Raw genomic sequence first — 16,100 nt, 5'->3', positions numbered from 1 at the left:
ACTTTTTGTCTTCCTTTTCTGTTTTTTTTTCTCACGTTTTTTTTTTTTCGTTTTTTTCCTCGTTGATTTTCACTTTTTTCTTCTTTTTACTGTTATTTTTTCTCGCGGTTTTTTTTTTTTTTTTCGTTCTTTTCCTCGTTGATTTTCTTTTTTCTTTTTTTCTTGGTTATTTTCTTTCTCTTATTTTTTCTTTCTCTTGTTTTCTGTATTTTTTTTTTCATTTTTTCGTCGGTTTTCTGTTTTTTTCCTTTTCCTTCTTTTTTTGGTTACTTTTTCTCTCGTTTTCTGTTTTTTTTTAGTCTTTTCGTTCTTTTCCTCGATGGGTTTTTTTCCTCTTTTTTTCTTATTTTTCTTGGTCATTTTCTCTTTCTCTTGTTTTTCTGTATCTTTTTCTTTTTTTCGTTTTTTCCTCGTTGATTTTCTCCTTATTTCTCTTTTCTTTATTTTTCTTCTTTTTTCTTGGTTATTTTTCTCTTTCGAAAAAGAAAAAAAATGAGAAAAAGAGGAAATAATAGGGAAAAAGAAATAAACGAGAAGATAAAATAAACGAGAAAAAGGAAAACAATACGAGAAAATGAACCAAAGAAAAAATCAAACGAACGAGAAAACAGAAAATGAGAAAGAAAACACGAGAAAAAATAAACGCGAGAAAAAAAAAACAGAAAAACAGATAAAAACGAGGAAGAGAAAATGAACAACAAAAACTAAACGAGAAAAAAACCAGAAAAACAGATAAAAACGAGGAAGAGAAAATGAACAACAAAAACTAAACGAGAAAAAAAACAAAAACAGAAAAACAGATAAAAACGAGGAAGAGAAAATGAACGACAAAAACTAAACGAAAAAAACAACAAAAAAATAGCAAAAAAAGAAAGAAAATAGCGATTACAAAAGCACTTACTTCCTGGTGATTCCAAGCTAGCGAAATAAAAAGGAGAGAGAGAGAGAGAGAGAGAGCATGAAAAAGATGAGCTGCAGGAAGAAAAAAAAAAGACATCGTTTGTTGTGATCTGAGAGAAGAAAAAAGGAGAGAACGAAACTGCGCATTGAAAGAGGACAAAAAGAAGAAAAAAAAAGATGTTCGAGAGGAAAGAAATTATGATAATAATAAATATGATGATGATGATGATGATGATGATGATGTTGATGAAAAATATAATAGCTCTTTGAGAATTAAAGACTACCCTAGATTGGAATTATTATTATTATTATTATTATTATTATTATTATTATTATTATTATTGTTATTATTATTATTATTATTAGTAGTAGTAGTAGTAATTTAAGCAGTAGTAAAGTGTTCTATTGCAATATTGCATTTATTATTCATGAAGAAATATTTAAGTCTGACTGAAAAAAAATGTTGTTGATATAACTTAGTACGAGTATATTTAAAAAGTAATAATTTTTTATATAACTTCACTAAAAAATGTTATATGTTTTTTTTCTTTTCTTTCTGTGTGTGTGTGTGTGTGTGTGTGTGTGTGTGTGTGTGTGTGTGTGTGTGTGTGTGTGTGTGTGCGTGATCCCGTCTAGTGTGTCAGTCCAATTATCCTTCTTCAAGCCATTTCTTCCTCCTCCTCCTCCTCCTCTACCTCCTCCTCCTTTAACAAACCCTATTTTTCCTACTACCTCTGTAATCCTTTGTTTTCTTTTTCTTTCTTCTTTTTTTTTTCTTCTTCTCAAATCCGTCTTCTCCTCCCAGCCCTGTACTTCTTCCTTCTTCTTCTTCTTCTTCTTCTTCTTCTTCTTCTTCTTCTTCTTCTTCTTCTCCCCTCTTTTTCTGAACCAATCTTGAACTGTTCCCTTCCTTTCCTCGGCAGTAATGTACAGAAACGTTTGACACACACACACACACACACACACACACACACACACACACACACACAGTGTTGAGCGCACTACCTTCCAAAAGTAGTGTCACCGCTCCCACTACTTCCGTCAAATTGTAGTGTCACTCCCGCTCCAGCTACTCATTTCTAAATGTAGTGCACTGCCGCTACTACTGCCGCTGCTTGTGAACAATAAGTACTGAAAAAAACATAATTCTCTTTTACACATATTGTTACGTTCCACGTCCTTGATAGAGTACTGAGTAAGTCACTTTAAACTTCCTGTACGTACGTGAGGCTACAAGATTCACTCCCCTCCCTCTGCTGTGCTGGTTGACTCACCCAGTTGTTAGCAGTCTCCGAGGCTTCGTGACCCGTGATCAGGAATATCCACGACTGACTAATCACTTACTGTCCACAGGTAGGCAGCCAGACACACCTCCAGTCGCAGATTCACTAATGAGCGAGCGTTAGGTGACTAACAAGAGTGACCGGCCGCGGCTCAGCCCACTTAACTGTACACGTTTCATTCGTGTTTTCATCACGTACGCATGAATCATGCATGTACGTAGAGTTGGTCCACCCCGAGTAGCGAGAAGCGATTAGTGACCTGCAGCCCTACCTAAAAATGTAGCGCCGCTACCGTTTTTGCCGCGCTTTCCAAAAAAGAGTGCCACTACCGCTACGGCTACTAAAAAAGTAGCTTCGCTACGTAACGGCGCTACTAGTAGTGCCGCTACGCCCACCACTGCACACACACACACACACACACACACACACACACACACACACGAGATCAATACTTCCATGAACGTCACGATCTCAGGTAGCTGGCTCATTACCTGCCCTTTCTACCTGTATATTTACCTACCTGTCTGTCTGTCTGTCTGTCTGTCTGTCTATCTATCTATGTATCTATCTATCTATCTATCCTTTCCTCTCTCTATACCTCACCTGCTTCCTTTCTGTCTTTCTTTCATAGTTTCTTTCTTTCTTTCTTTTTTCTCGCATTACCTTATCGTTTATCTCCTTTCATCCTCGTTTATCTTCTCTCTCTCTCTCTCTCTCTCTCTCTTTACTCTCATATTTGCCTTCTAAGCCATCTATCTAACTTTGTCTGTCTATCTGTCTATCTATCTATCTGTTTGTCCATCTATCTCTGTCTATCTTTCTGTCTCTCTGTCTGTTCTTCTCCTCATCTGCCTAGGTATTCCAGCTATTCTTCCCTTCCCTTCCCTCCTCCCCTTTCACTCTCTCTCCCCTCTTCCTTTCTCCCCACAGTAAATTGTCTCTTTTATCTCTTTTCTCTCTCCCTTTCTTCCTCTCCTTCCTTTCTTTCTTTCTTTTCCTCCTTTCTCTCTCCTCTTTGCTTCCCTTTTATTCTCCTTTTAGCCTCACTTTTCTTTTTACTTTTTTTCATTATTAGTTTTTTCTTGTTTTCTCCCAATTCCTTTTTTTTCTCTCTCTCTTTCAGTTGTTTCTCAATGTTCTTTCTTTCTTTCTTTTAGTTGTTTCTCTATGTTCTTTTTTTCTTTCTTTTTTCATTTCTTGCTTATTTCTTTCTCTCGTCTTATTTATATATACGTTTATCTCCTTTCCAGCAGCCTCGTTCCTCTCTCTCTCTCTCTCTCTCTCTCTCTCTCTCTCTCTCTCTCTCTCTCTCTCTCTCTCTCAGTTTATTCACATACTTGCTTTCACAGTTCTCCCCTCTTCTCTTTTTTTTCTTCTTCTCTTTCCCTCACACCTCCTCCTCCTCCTCCTCCTCCTCCTCCTTCTCCTCCTCCTCCTCCTCCTCCTCCTCCTCCTCTGCACGTGCCGATACTGGAATATGAAGAGTCCTTTGTCATAACGTGAAGACAATGATATGTGACTGTGTGTGTGTGAGAGAGAGAGAGAGAGAGAGAGAGAGAGAGAGAGAGAGAGAGAGAGAGAGAGAGAGAGAGAGTAAAAAAAGAGAAAATATAGATAGATATACAGACAGAAGGAAAGAAAGACAGAAAGAAAGAGAGAAAAATAGAGAAAAGTAGACAGATAGATAGATAGAGATAAAAAAAACCTGGATAATTATATAAAAAAAATTACTATGTGTGTGTATATGTTAGCATGTATGACCGTTCACACACACACACACACACACACACACACACACAGTACTACCCTCACACATACACCACCATCACCATCACCACCATCATCACCACCACCACCACCACCACAATCCCTCCCTCCCTCCTCCTTCCACTGCCTCTCCGGTGAGCATAAATATGAACGAAGACCCCGGCCGCAGCATCAGTCTGGCTCAGGCCGTCACGAAGAGAGGAGGTCTGTGTGAACCCTCGATCCTGCGCCTCAGCCAGTCAGCACGCGTGAGAGAGCAAGACGGTGAACACAACAGCGGGGAGACAGACAGACATAACACTTTAACACTCAACACACAACGTTTCAGTGGTTTTCCGAGTATACTAATTACAAGGTTGACTTAATAACTTTGGTGGATATTGAAAGAGCTTGAAAATAGTGAAAGCAGCGATACGGAGGAGAGATTAACTTCGCATCAACACAAGGAAAGAAAGAAAGACAGAGAGAGAAAGAGAGACAGAGAGAGATTCAAGACTACGGAAAGACATCGTTGTGGGTTCTCCGAGAGTTGATTCAAGGATTGTTTTACTTGTTTTAACTTGTTTTGATGCGGAAATAGTGTGATTCTATTCGTGGAGAGAGAGAGAGAGAGAGAGAGAGAGAGAGAGAGAGAGAGAGAGAGAGAGAGAGATTTACATAGAGAAAAAAAGAGGAAAACACACACACTCACACGAAGATAATTAAATAAAAAAAACGACAAAAATGAGGAAAGAAACTGAGCATAAGGAATAGAAGAAAAGAAGAAAAGGGAGGAAGAGAAGAAAGAAGGAAATAATAGAAGAATAAGAGAAGACAAAAGAAGACAACAATGGAGACAGGAAGGATAACAACTATAACAAACAACTTAACATAGAGAAGAAAGAAAGGAAAGAAAAAGAAGAAAAATAATCCACAGTAAGACAAAGATAAGAAAAAAAAGAAAAGGAAAAACAGAAACAAATAAATCCACTAAGAAAACAAGATAACAAAACAAATAAAGAAACACAGACAAAGAAAGTCAAAAAAACGAACACAAACACAACAAAACAACAACGAGAAGAACAACAAACCCCTCACAACACAACAAAACAAAGACAAAACAAACAATAAAACAGCAAAAAACAACAACAATCAAATCAGCAAAACAAAACAAAGAACAGATAAAACACAACAGCAAAAACAACAACAACAACAACAACAACAACAACAACCTCATCATCGTCATCGTCAGCACCACCACCATGAAGGAGAACAAGCTGGTCATTCTCGGGGGTGGCGGCGTGGGCAAAACGTCCCTGGTCCTTCAGTTCTTGCAGGGAATCTTCAACCCCGTGTACAGACCCACGGTGGAAGATTGCTACAGCCACACCTTGCAGCTGCCCAGTGAGTATACATTTTTTTTTTTTAGAGCAGAGGAGTCAGTTCAAGGGCATAAAAAAAAGGAAACAAATGTGAAAAAGAAAGTCCGCTACTCGCTACGAGGCATCAGTCATGGTTAAGTAAGGTATTAGACCATGGTTAAGTACTTATTTACCAGGAGGAGTCTTGTATTTCCCCTCAGAATATAAGGGATTTCCGTGTACAAGAAGAGGAGGAGGAGGAGCAGGAGGAGGAGGAGGAGGAAGAAGAAGAAAAGAAGAAGAAGAAGAAGAGGAGGAGGAGGAGGAGGAGGAGGAGGAGGTCTTACATTTCAATATGCGGGAGAGAGACACAGACTGCGGTACACACACACACACACACACACACACACACACACACACACACACACACAACAGACACACATCAACCTCGCAGACCAACATCGCATTTATAAAACTGAGATAACACATACATCAATTTGATATGTATCACCTACTGGTCATCGCGTGGACCACAACAGTTAATTCTACACTGGATAACAAAATACATCTTATCATATACAGGGATACAGGAAAATTATGACCCCCCCCCCAAAAAAAAAAAATCCGTCACACTTAAGGATTTTCGTCACCAAGAACTTCATTGCAAGATTACGTGACGAGTATGCAAGAGTGTGTGGTGTGCGGAGGAGGGGGTAGGGGGAGGGGGAGGGGGGTTAAGGGGTGGGGAGGAGGGAGGTTGAGGGGTGAGTAAGTATGCGAGGGATCGTTTTTTTTTGGGGGGGGGGTGAGTAAGCATGTGCGGGGCTGAGGGGGGGGGGGTAAGAGGGGGGAAGGTTGAAGAGTGAGGATGTGCAAGGGTGTGTGAATCTGGGGTGTGTAAGGGTGTGTGTTTTGGGGTGTGTGAGTGTGTGTGTGTCAGGTGTGTGTCTGCGTAGGGGTGTGAAAGGGTGTAAGGGTGTGTGTTTGTGGGTGGAGAGTATGTGTGTGGGTGTAAGTGAGTCTGTGTAGGAGTGTGTAGGTGTGACCGTGGGGGTAAGGATCGGTGTGTGTGTGTGTGGGGGGGGGGGGTTGTGTGGGAAGGCTGTAAGTGCGTGTGGGTGTGAGCGTGTGTGTGGGTGTGAAGGGGGATCTGAGTGTGTGTATATGTAGGGTGTGGCAGGGGGGAGATACATGGGAGAATAGGAGAGTGGGTAAGGGTGTGGGGGGGGGGGGAGGTAAGAGTGTGAGGAAAGGGAGACGAAAGAAACGCAAAGGAGAGGAAAGAAATACATGAGAAAAGTTGGAAAGTTTCGTTTAGTCGGCGCAACATCTGTGGTCATATGCCGGAGAGAGACAGAAGGGAAAGGAATTATAGGAGAAGAGACACGAGGAAGAGAAGAGGAAGTAACAAAGGATAAGGAAGAGGAGGTAGAAGGAAGACACGAGGAAGAGATAAAAAGGGAGAAGAGTAGGGAGTGGAGGAAGGAAGGGAGGGAGGAAGGGAAGAGAAGGGAAGGGAAGGGAAGGGAAGGGAAGGGAAGGGAAGGGAAGGGAAGGGAAGAGAAGGGAAGGGAAGGGAAGGGAAGGGAAGAGAAGGGAAGGGAAGGGAAGAGAAGGGAAGGGAAGAGAAGGGAAGGGAAGGGAAGGGAGGATACACGAGGAAATACATAGATAAATAGATAGATAGATAGATACATACATAGTTGAAATGGCGCACACACACACACACACACACACACACACACACACACACACACACACACACACATTCACTTATACACACACATACATGCACACATTCACACATACACACATACAGACAGACAGACAAAGACATATTTAACCTAAATGCATAAATTATTGAAAATCCAACTCTATCTGCCTGTCTGTCTGTCTGTTTGTTTGTTAATCTTTCAGTCTGTTTAATGTTACTGTTCCTCTTTGTCTGTCTGTGTTTTTGCCATTTATTCTCTCTCTCTCTCTCTCTCTCTCTCTCTCTCTCTCTCTCTCTCCATTTTAATAGGTGAAGGAGGACAATGAAAAACGCTTAACAATGAGAGAGAGAGAGAGAGAGAGAGAGAGAGAGAGAGAGAGAGAGAGAGAGAGAGAGAGAGAGAGAGAGAGAGAGAGAGAGAGAGAGAGAGAGAGAGAGAGAGAGAGAGAATTCACGTGTAATGCGATGTGTGTTTCCCTTTCCGGGTATTTTTCACACGTGGGGAGACGCAAGGGAGGAGAGAGAGAGAGCGAGAGAGAGGGAGAGAGGGAGAGAGAGAGGGGAGGGAGAGAGAGAGAAGAGTGACAGTTCGTATGATGATTGTCACGTTTGCAGTAGGAAGAGGAAGAAGAGGAGGAGGAGGAGGAGGAGGAGGAGGAGGAGGAGGAGGAGAGTTCACGTTGTAGTAGCAGTAGTAGTAATAGTCGTCGTCGATATTATTATTATTATTATTATTATTATTATTATTATTATTATCATTATTGTCATCATTATAATCACAACCATCATCCCGTTTTCCTCCTCAACAATGCGATTAAAGAAAATGGGATACGGAACGGGAGGGGAGGGGAGGGTCATTTTAAGGGTAACTCAGCTAATCCCCGACTAACAATTAAATCTACCTGCCTGTCGAGTAATTGAGGAGAGCGAGGGAGAGAGGATGCTATTTAACTTATTACTGATTGTTCTCTCTCTCTCTCTCTCTCACTTTCTTCTTTTCTTCTTTCTTTTCTTTCTCTCCCTTTCTCTATCTCGCTTCTTTATTTTCTTGACATTTTCCTCTTTTCTTCTTTCTTTCTCTCTCATTTATCTGTATTTTTCATGTTTTCTTTTTCTCCTTTCTTCCTCCTTTATCTCTTTAGCTGATATTTTCCTTTTTCTTTCTTTATCTCTATCTCGCTCTTTTATTTCTCTTGTTATTTTCCTATTTTCTTCTTTCTTTCTCTCTCATTTATCTGTGTTATCCATGTTTTCTTTTTCTCCTTTCTCCCTCTTTTATCTCTTTCTCTCTCATTTATCTGTGTTATCCATGTTTTCTTTTTCTCCTTTCTCCCTCTTTTATCTCTTTAGCTGCCATTCCCATTTTCCTTCTGTCTTTCTTTCTCTCACCTGTATTTCTCTTGTTATTTTCCTATTTTCTTTCTTTCTTTCTCTCTCATTTATCTTTATTATCCATGTTTTCTTTTTCTCCTTTCTCCCTCTTTTATCTCTTAAGCTGATATTCTCTTTTTCGTTCTTTCTCTCCATCTCTCACCTGTATTTCCCTTTCTCTTTCCTTCTTTCCCCCTTTTTCTCTCTCTTCTTTATCTCTCTTGCCACCATTCCTTCTTTCATTCTCTTTGTCATTATTTGCGATTATTTTCATCTCTCGTCTGTTCTACTTTTTTCTTTTTGACATTTTCTTTCTCGTCAACTTCTAACTTAATTTTCACCTCAGTCAACCCCCTCTTTTATTTCGTCTTCCTCTTCCTCTTCCTCTTCTTCTTCCTCTTTCTCCTCACCCACTAACCTCCTTATAACTTTACTCTCTTTTTCCTTTCTTCTTTCTTTCGTTTTTTTTTTACTTTTCTTTATTTGTTTTGTTTATGCTCTTTCTTTTTTCTGTTCTATATTTTTTGTCTTTTTCCTTATTTTCGTTTTCTTGTCTTTCTTTTTCATTGTTTCCTTCTCTATTTCATTTCTTTCGTCTTACTTTCTTTTTTCCTTCATTTCTTTCTTTTTTCTCTGCCTCCTCTGTAATAATTTTCGCTTACAAATGATCACTATTTTTTTTCTTTCTTTCTTTTTGTTTTCTTATCTATTTCATTTCTTTCGTCTTTCCTTCTTTCTTTCTTTCTTCCTTTCTTTCTTTTTTTTCTCTACCTCCTCTGTAATAATTTTCGCTTATAACTGTTACATACTTCCTTTTTTCTTTCTTTTTTCTTGTTTCTTTCTTTATTTCATTTCTTTCGTCTTTCTTTCTTTCTTTCTTTCTTCCTTCCTTTTTTCTTTTTTCTCTACCTCTCTATAATATTTTTCTCTTATAACTGTTATCTACTTCATTTTTTTTCTTTCTTTCTTTCTCTTTGAATTTACATTTTCTACATCTTCGTTTTCTCTCTCCTTGCCTATCATTCTTAGTTCCAAAATATTGTTCCAACTTTACATCTATCTTACTTTTTTCTTTCCTTATTTCTCTAAGTTTTCATTTCTCTCTCATTCCTTCTTCGTCCCTCTAAATCTTCTCTTAATCCTTTCTATTCCGCAATCCTTTTCCTTTCTTTCTTTTTGTCTATCTCTAAATTTCCATATATCCACTTTATTCTCCTCTTTTTCTCAAACTTTTCACTTTAACTCCTTTCTCTTTCTTTCTCATCAATTTTCATATATCTGTTCCATCTCTCTCTCTCTCTCTCTCTCTCTCTCTCTCTCTCTCTCTCTCTCTCTCTCGTCTTTTCTTCCAAGGCAATTATATTTTTATCTTTTTTCCCCCGTCTTCCTTTTGCTATATATCTTTCTCTCTTTCTTTCTTTATTTGTTTCTTTTATCTGCGTTTGTCTATCTCAATTATCTATTTATTTTCTACCTATCCATCTACCTATTTTTTTCTATTGATTCTTCTTCTTTCCCTCATCCTTTCCTTCATTCCTTCTTTCCTCGCTTCCCTTTCATAGATCAGTTCCATCTCTCTCTCTCTCTCTCTCTCTCTCTCTCTCTCTCTCTCTCTCTCTCTCTCTCTCTCTCAGTTTCCAAATAGCCTTGCCAGCTTCTAACGACTATTTAAAGATGAAAAAACTTCCTCATTAAAGCGTCAACCAGTCAGCTGCTTGCCAATAAAGGTTCTGTTGACTTGTGTGCGTGCAAAGAAAGGAGGAGGAGGAGGAGAAAAAGGAGGAGCAGGAGGAAGAGGAAGAGGAGAAAAATGGAGGGAGAAAAGATGAAAAGGAAGGAGAGAATATGTGCACAGAAATGTTCGACTTCCTGGTTGGCTTTGAATAAAATAATCCGATCGAAAAGGAATTAATGTGTGCCCCCTCTCTCTCTCTCTCTCTCTCTCTCTCTCTCTCGTCTTTTCTTCATCCTCAATTGTATTTTCATCTTTTTGTTCGCCTTTCTTTCTTTTTTATTTTATTTGCGCCTCTCTATCTCTATTTACCAATCTATTTATTTTCTATCTATCTAATTGTCTATCTATTAATCCATTCCTCTGTTCTTTCCTTGCTTTTTCCTTTCTTTCTTTTTTTCTTCCTTCCTTTCTCTCTTCTTTCCACCTTGCATCCCATCCTCCCTTCCCTTCCCTACCTTTTCCTTTCCCATTCTCTTTCCTTCCCTCCTTCCTTCTCTTAATCACTCTTCTCCCAACAACAACATAAAACAATAAACAACACTAACGAAAGGATTAAAACCAAGACTCAGTGCCACGAACCGACAGAAGATTAGGATTAAACTCCCCATAATTATGTCATCACTTAATCTGTACTAAAGGAGAGAGAGAGAGAGAGAGAGAGAGAGAGAGAGAGAGAGAGAGAGAGAGAGAGAGAGAGAGAGAGAGAGAGAGAGAGAGAGAGAGAGAGAGAGAGAGAGAGAGAGAGAGAGAGAGAGAGAGAGAGAGAGAGAGAGAGAGAGAGAGAGAGAGAGAGAGAGAGAGAGAGAGAGAGAGAGAGAGCGCGCAGTACCCTTTTAGTAAATTAAATCATCGGAGTAATAACCGTAGAGTTTATGAGAAAAAAAACGAAATAATCTCCTCCAACCCACTCGAAAAAAGTAATAATAATAATAATGATAAAAATAATCGTATCACTTCAAGCCATCAGAGTCTTGTATTACGAACCCTTAGTGACGCACGCCGCACTTCACCGTTAAACATACCTTCCTTTACGCCGGAAATAGACGTAATAACAGAAGGGAGATGAAAAACACAACGCCTTACCGAGCCTCTGGTGGTGTAGTGTAGCCTTTAACAGAGACAATTAAACAGGATATGATGTTTGAGTTTTAATCCGAGTTTTTTCTCTGCTGTCATGTGGGTGTTACTGCGACGTTATATGATTGCTGACGAGGGAAGAAGAGGAGGAGGAGGAGGAGGAGAAAATAGAGGTAGAGAAAACAGTGGTCATGGAGGAGGAGGAGGAGGAGGAGGAGGAGGAGGAGAAGGAAGAGGAGGATTAGGAGGAGGAAATAGAAGTAGAAAAAACAGAGATCACGGAGGAGGAGGAGGAGATATGGAGGAGGAAATAGAAGTATGAAAAAGAAGTGGGAAGAGGAAGATGAAGAAGAGGAGGAGGAAGAGGAGGAGGAGGAGGAGGAGGATTGAGAGGAGGAAATATATGTAGAAAAAACGCAGATAATGAAAAGAAAAACACAAAACCAGGAACAAAAAAAAACTACAAAAATTAATAACAAAAAGAACAAAAAATAAAACAGCAGCAGAAGAAATAAAACATGAAAAGATGCGAACGGGAAGAGAAGGAAAGAAGAAGAGAGAGAAAGGGAGAATAAAGATATATAAAGAGATAAAAAAAGAAGATGATTTTAGTAATGCAATAACCACACACTCAAAAATCATTAAGTTAAAACCCAGACCAAGAAAATCAATGAGAATCTATTGTTGAAGATAATATGAAAACAAGCGAGTATATATGAAGACAGATAGATCTGAAGATAATATGAAAACAAGTTTATATATATAAGACAGAGAGATCACACACACAAATAACAAAACTCTATTGTTGAAGAGTATATATGAAGACAGATAGATCACACAGCGCTTAATAACAAAACAAATCAAATGAGTCTATACTAACACATTCGTAATCAAGAGTCAAATCAATTTCTATAATGTTTTCCTTCTTTTTTTCTTTGTCTGTTTATCTATTTATTTTCTATCTATCCATCTAACCATTTATCTATCTATCTCTTTTTTCCTCTCCTCTTTCCCTTGCATCTTTCATCCTTCCTCCCTTCCCTTCCTTCTTTCCTTCCCCTTTTATTCCATTCCTTCCTCCCTCCCTTTCTTTTCCTTCTTTCCATTCCCTTTCCCTTTCCTTCCTCTACTACCTTTCATCTTCTTTCGTTATTTTATTGTTTTTTCTCTCTCTCTCTCTCTCTCTCTCTCTCTCTCTCTCTCTCTCTCTCTCTCTCTCATATATATACTGAATTTTTGTATTATTTTCTTTCTTTCCTTCTTTTGTTTTACTATTAATATTTTTTCTCTATATTTGTTGTTATTGTTTTACTTTTTTCCAGTTGTGTGATTTCTCTCTTTATTTTTACACTTTTTCCATTTCTTTCCCCTCCTCAAGTTCTCTCTCTCTCTCTCTCTCTCTCTCTCTCTCTCTCTCTCTCTCCTTTCCCCTCATTCATAACTTCAACCCACTTTTTTTCGTTCTTTATATTTTTTATGGTTTCTTTCTCTTCCTTCTTTTCCACGAAGCTACAATATTAATCAAGGCGACGAGAGATGATAGGAGGGAGGGAGGGAGAGAGGAAGGGAGGGGAGGAAGGAGGGAGGGGAGAAATAGTGATGTAAGGTGACAGGGCAGGTGAGAGGGAGAAGGGAGGGATGGAGGGGAAGGGGAGGTGATATGTGGGAGGGAGAGAGGAGAAGAAGGGAGGAAAAGAGGAAGGTGTGTGGAAGGGAAGGTAAAGAGGAGAAAAATAGGGTGGGAGGGGAGGAAGAAAGGGAGAAAAAGGGGGGGAGGGGAGGGGAGGTAAAACAAGAGGAAGGAGGGAAAGAGGGAGGCAGGTTAGGTGATAGGGAGGAAGGGAGAGAAAGAGGGAAGGAAAGAGGACGAGGAAAGAGAAAGAGGGAGAGAAAGAAAAAGGAGGAAGACAAGGAGGGGAATAAGGTGAAAGGTGGATGGGAGGGAAGGAAAAGAGGGAGGGAGAGAGAATAGGGAGGGAAGGAAGGTTAAGAGAAAGGGAGGGAAAGTGACAAAATGGAGGAAGAGAGAGTGAGAGAGAGAGAGAGAGAGAGAGAGAGAGAGAGAGAGAGAGAGAGAGAGAGAGAGAGAGAGAGAGAGAGAAAAAAGTAAGGTGACAGGTGGGAGAGAGGGAGGAAAGGGGAGGAGGGAAAGAGGAAGGAGTGGGAGGAAGGGGGAGGGGGGGCGCCAGGTGTGTACAGACAGGTGACTTTTATTATTAGAAAGGTGAACCGCAATTATGTTGATGATGATGGTGATGATGATGATGATGATGGTGATGATGACGACGATGATGATGATGATGAGGAGGAGGAGGAGGAGGAGGGGGAGGAGGATGGGTCTTTTCTTCCTCCTCAATTCCATCTTCATCATTTTGTCTATCTTTTTCTTCCTTTCTTTCTGTTCTTCTTTCACTCCGTCTGTCTACCTCCATTACTCGTCTATTCATTTTCTATCTATTTCTGTCTCGATCCATCTATCCAATTATCCATCAACCTATATTTATCGATTCTTCTCTTTCTTCCTTTCCTTTTGTTCCTTCTTCCTTCTTTCCTTTCTTCCTTTCCGATGGTGGAGGTGGATAAGGAGAACAAGAGGAACAAGAAGAGGAGAATAAAGAAACAGAAATAGATGAAAAGGAAAGATCAAGAACAAAAAATAGAAATAGAAATGGAAGGAAAATAAAGAACAAGAATAACAGAGATAAAGGTAGAAGGTAAGACAAAAAAGAAAGAAAAAAAGAAAGATTAAGAACAAAAAAATAGAAATAGAAGAAAAAGAAAACAAGAAAAAGAAAAGCAGATAAAGATAAGAGAAAAAAAACAGAAAAAAATAAGAAAAAAATAGAAATAGAAGAAAAAGAAAGATAAAAAAAACCAGAGAAATATAAATAAAAGAAAAAGATTGAAGATAAAAAAAAAAAGCAGGCGAAAAAAAAACAGGAAGAAAAACATGAATGGGGAAAGAAAATATCCAAAAAGAAACAAAAAAACAAGAAAAAAAAGAAAGATAGAAAAGGAAAAAAATAACAATGTGTACGAAAAGGGAAAATGGAAAAAAAAGAATGGAAAGGGAGGAAAAAAGACATAAAAAAAGAGGGCAGAGAAGAAGAAAAATAAAGAAGAAAATAGATGGAAAGGGAAAAAGAAAGAGGGAAGAAGAGAAAGGAAGGGAGAGAAGAGATTTGGATAAGATGATAAAATAGGATACAAAAGAAAGGAAGAAAGAAGACGAATAAAAAAGAAATGACAGGAATAAGAAGGAAAAAAAGAAGAAAAGAGGTGGAATTAAAGGAGGAGTAAGATAGAGGAGAGAAGGAAGGGGGAGAATAAAGTGGATGGGTTGAGAGAGAGAGAGAAAATTATAGATGTCATACAAGTCAAGATCATAAAGGAACAGAGAGGAACTGAAATATATATGCTGTCTCTCTCTCTCTCTGGCTCTCTCTCTCTCTCTCTCTCAAGTATAAAGAAGGGAAATTAAAAGGCCATTTGATGCTCTTTAAATCCTTCCTTTTCCTCCTTCTTTTCCCCTTTTATGGAAGAGGTCATTCGTCTTCTTGAAGGATCCTGTCATCTATACCTCCTCCTCCTCCTCCTCCTCCTCCTACTTCTCCTCTTGATCTCCCTCCTCCTCCTCCTCCTCCTCCTCCTCCTCTCTCATTTTAGTCCTCTTTCATGTCTCTTTACATTTACCCCCTCCTCCTCCTCCTCCTCCTCTTCCTCCTCCTCTTCCTCCTCTCATCAGCGAGGAGGAAAGGGAGGTCTAATGGTGGGTTTGCTTTTTGCTTCTTCAAATAATGGAGGAAGGATGGAAGGACTTTGTGATTTATGAGAGAGAGAGAGAGAGAGAGAGATTGTTTATGAAGTGTGCATCTCTCTCTCTCTCTCTCTCTCTCTCTCTCTCTCTCTTTTCTTCATTGCTGAGTCTTTTTAGAGGTCGAAGCCTACTCAAAGAAGAAGGAGGAGGAGGAGGAGGAGGAGGAGGAGGAGGAGGAGGAGGAGGAAGACTTTGAAAAGGTAGGGAAGGAAAATGAAAGGAAAGACATGAAGCAAGAGACATTACGGAAAGGAATGAAAATGAAAGGAAAATACTAAAAGAAAAGAAAGGAAAAAAATAGAAAGAACGAAGAAGAGGAAGAGATGGAGAAGGAGGAAGGCGAGAAAATGAACGAAAATGAGAAGGAGGAAGAGGAAGAGGAAGAAACAATAAAATGACGAAAAAAGTCTAAGGAAATATGAAAGAAAATATAGAATGAGGAGAAGGAAGAGACGGAGAAGGAGGAAGAGGAGAAAATGAAGGAAAATGAGAAGGAAGAGAAGAAAAAAATTATAATGAAGAAAACTGTGAAGGAAAAAATAATAAGTATATTTTTTCACATTATAAATAAAAATGAAAGAAATTTGATGTTAACGATTTCGTAATTAAAAATATACCAGAGAGAGAGAGAGAGAGAGAGAGAGAGAGAGAGAGAGAGAGAGCAGCGCCCTTCGAGTGACTGAAAACATGGGAGTAATGACCGTGGAGTTTCAAAGTAGAGAAATGAAGTTCTCTCTCTCTCTCTCTCTCTCTCTCTTGACATATTTGCACTGACTTGCTTTTTTGTTTGTTTGTCCCTCAGAATGTTTGTTTTATTTTGTTTTATATCTCTGTTTGTTTGTCTGTCAATTAGTTTGTTTGTTTCTCATTCTATCTATCTATCTATCTCTCGCTTTCTTCCTCCATCTGTCTATCTATCTATCACTTCCTCTCTCTATATATCTATCCATCGCTCTTTTTTTTCGTTTTTTTGCTTCTTCTTTCCTCTCTTTCTTTCTTTCTATCTTTCATTCTATCTATCTATCTATCTCTCGCTTTCTCCCTCTATCTGTCTATCTATCTATCACTTCCACTCTTTATATCTATCCATATCGTT

At 39.0% G+C, this 16,100-nt stretch overlaps 1 protein-coding gene across 1 annotated transcript in view; it reads left to right on the top strand.

The window, feature by feature from the left end:
- Positions 1 to 4,553: 4,553 nt before the first annotated feature.
- The window catches only part of LOC126986306 (ras-related protein Rap-1b-like), a 26,197-nt gene continuing 14,650 nt past the window's right edge, over positions 4,554 to 16,100 (top strand). Inside the window, exon 1 of the mRNA XM_050842285.1 lies at positions 4,554 to 5,333. Coding sequence (XP_050698242.1) covers positions 5,192 to 5,333 — 142 coding nt within the window. The 5' untranslated portion in view covers positions 4,554 to 5,191. The remainder of the gene's footprint in view (positions 5,334 to 16,100) is intronic.

The sequence above is a fragment of the Eriocheir sinensis genome, chromosome 61 (assembly GCF_024679095.1).
Source record: "Eriocheir sinensis breed Jianghai 21 chromosome 61, ASM2467909v1, whole genome shotgun sequence".
NCBI classification, from domain to species: domain Eukaryota; kingdom Metazoa; phylum Arthropoda; class Malacostraca; order Decapoda; family Varunidae; genus Eriocheir; species Eriocheir sinensis.
Note: the sequence above shows the minus strand (reverse complement) of the source record. Positions and strands in the feature narration are given on the sequence as shown.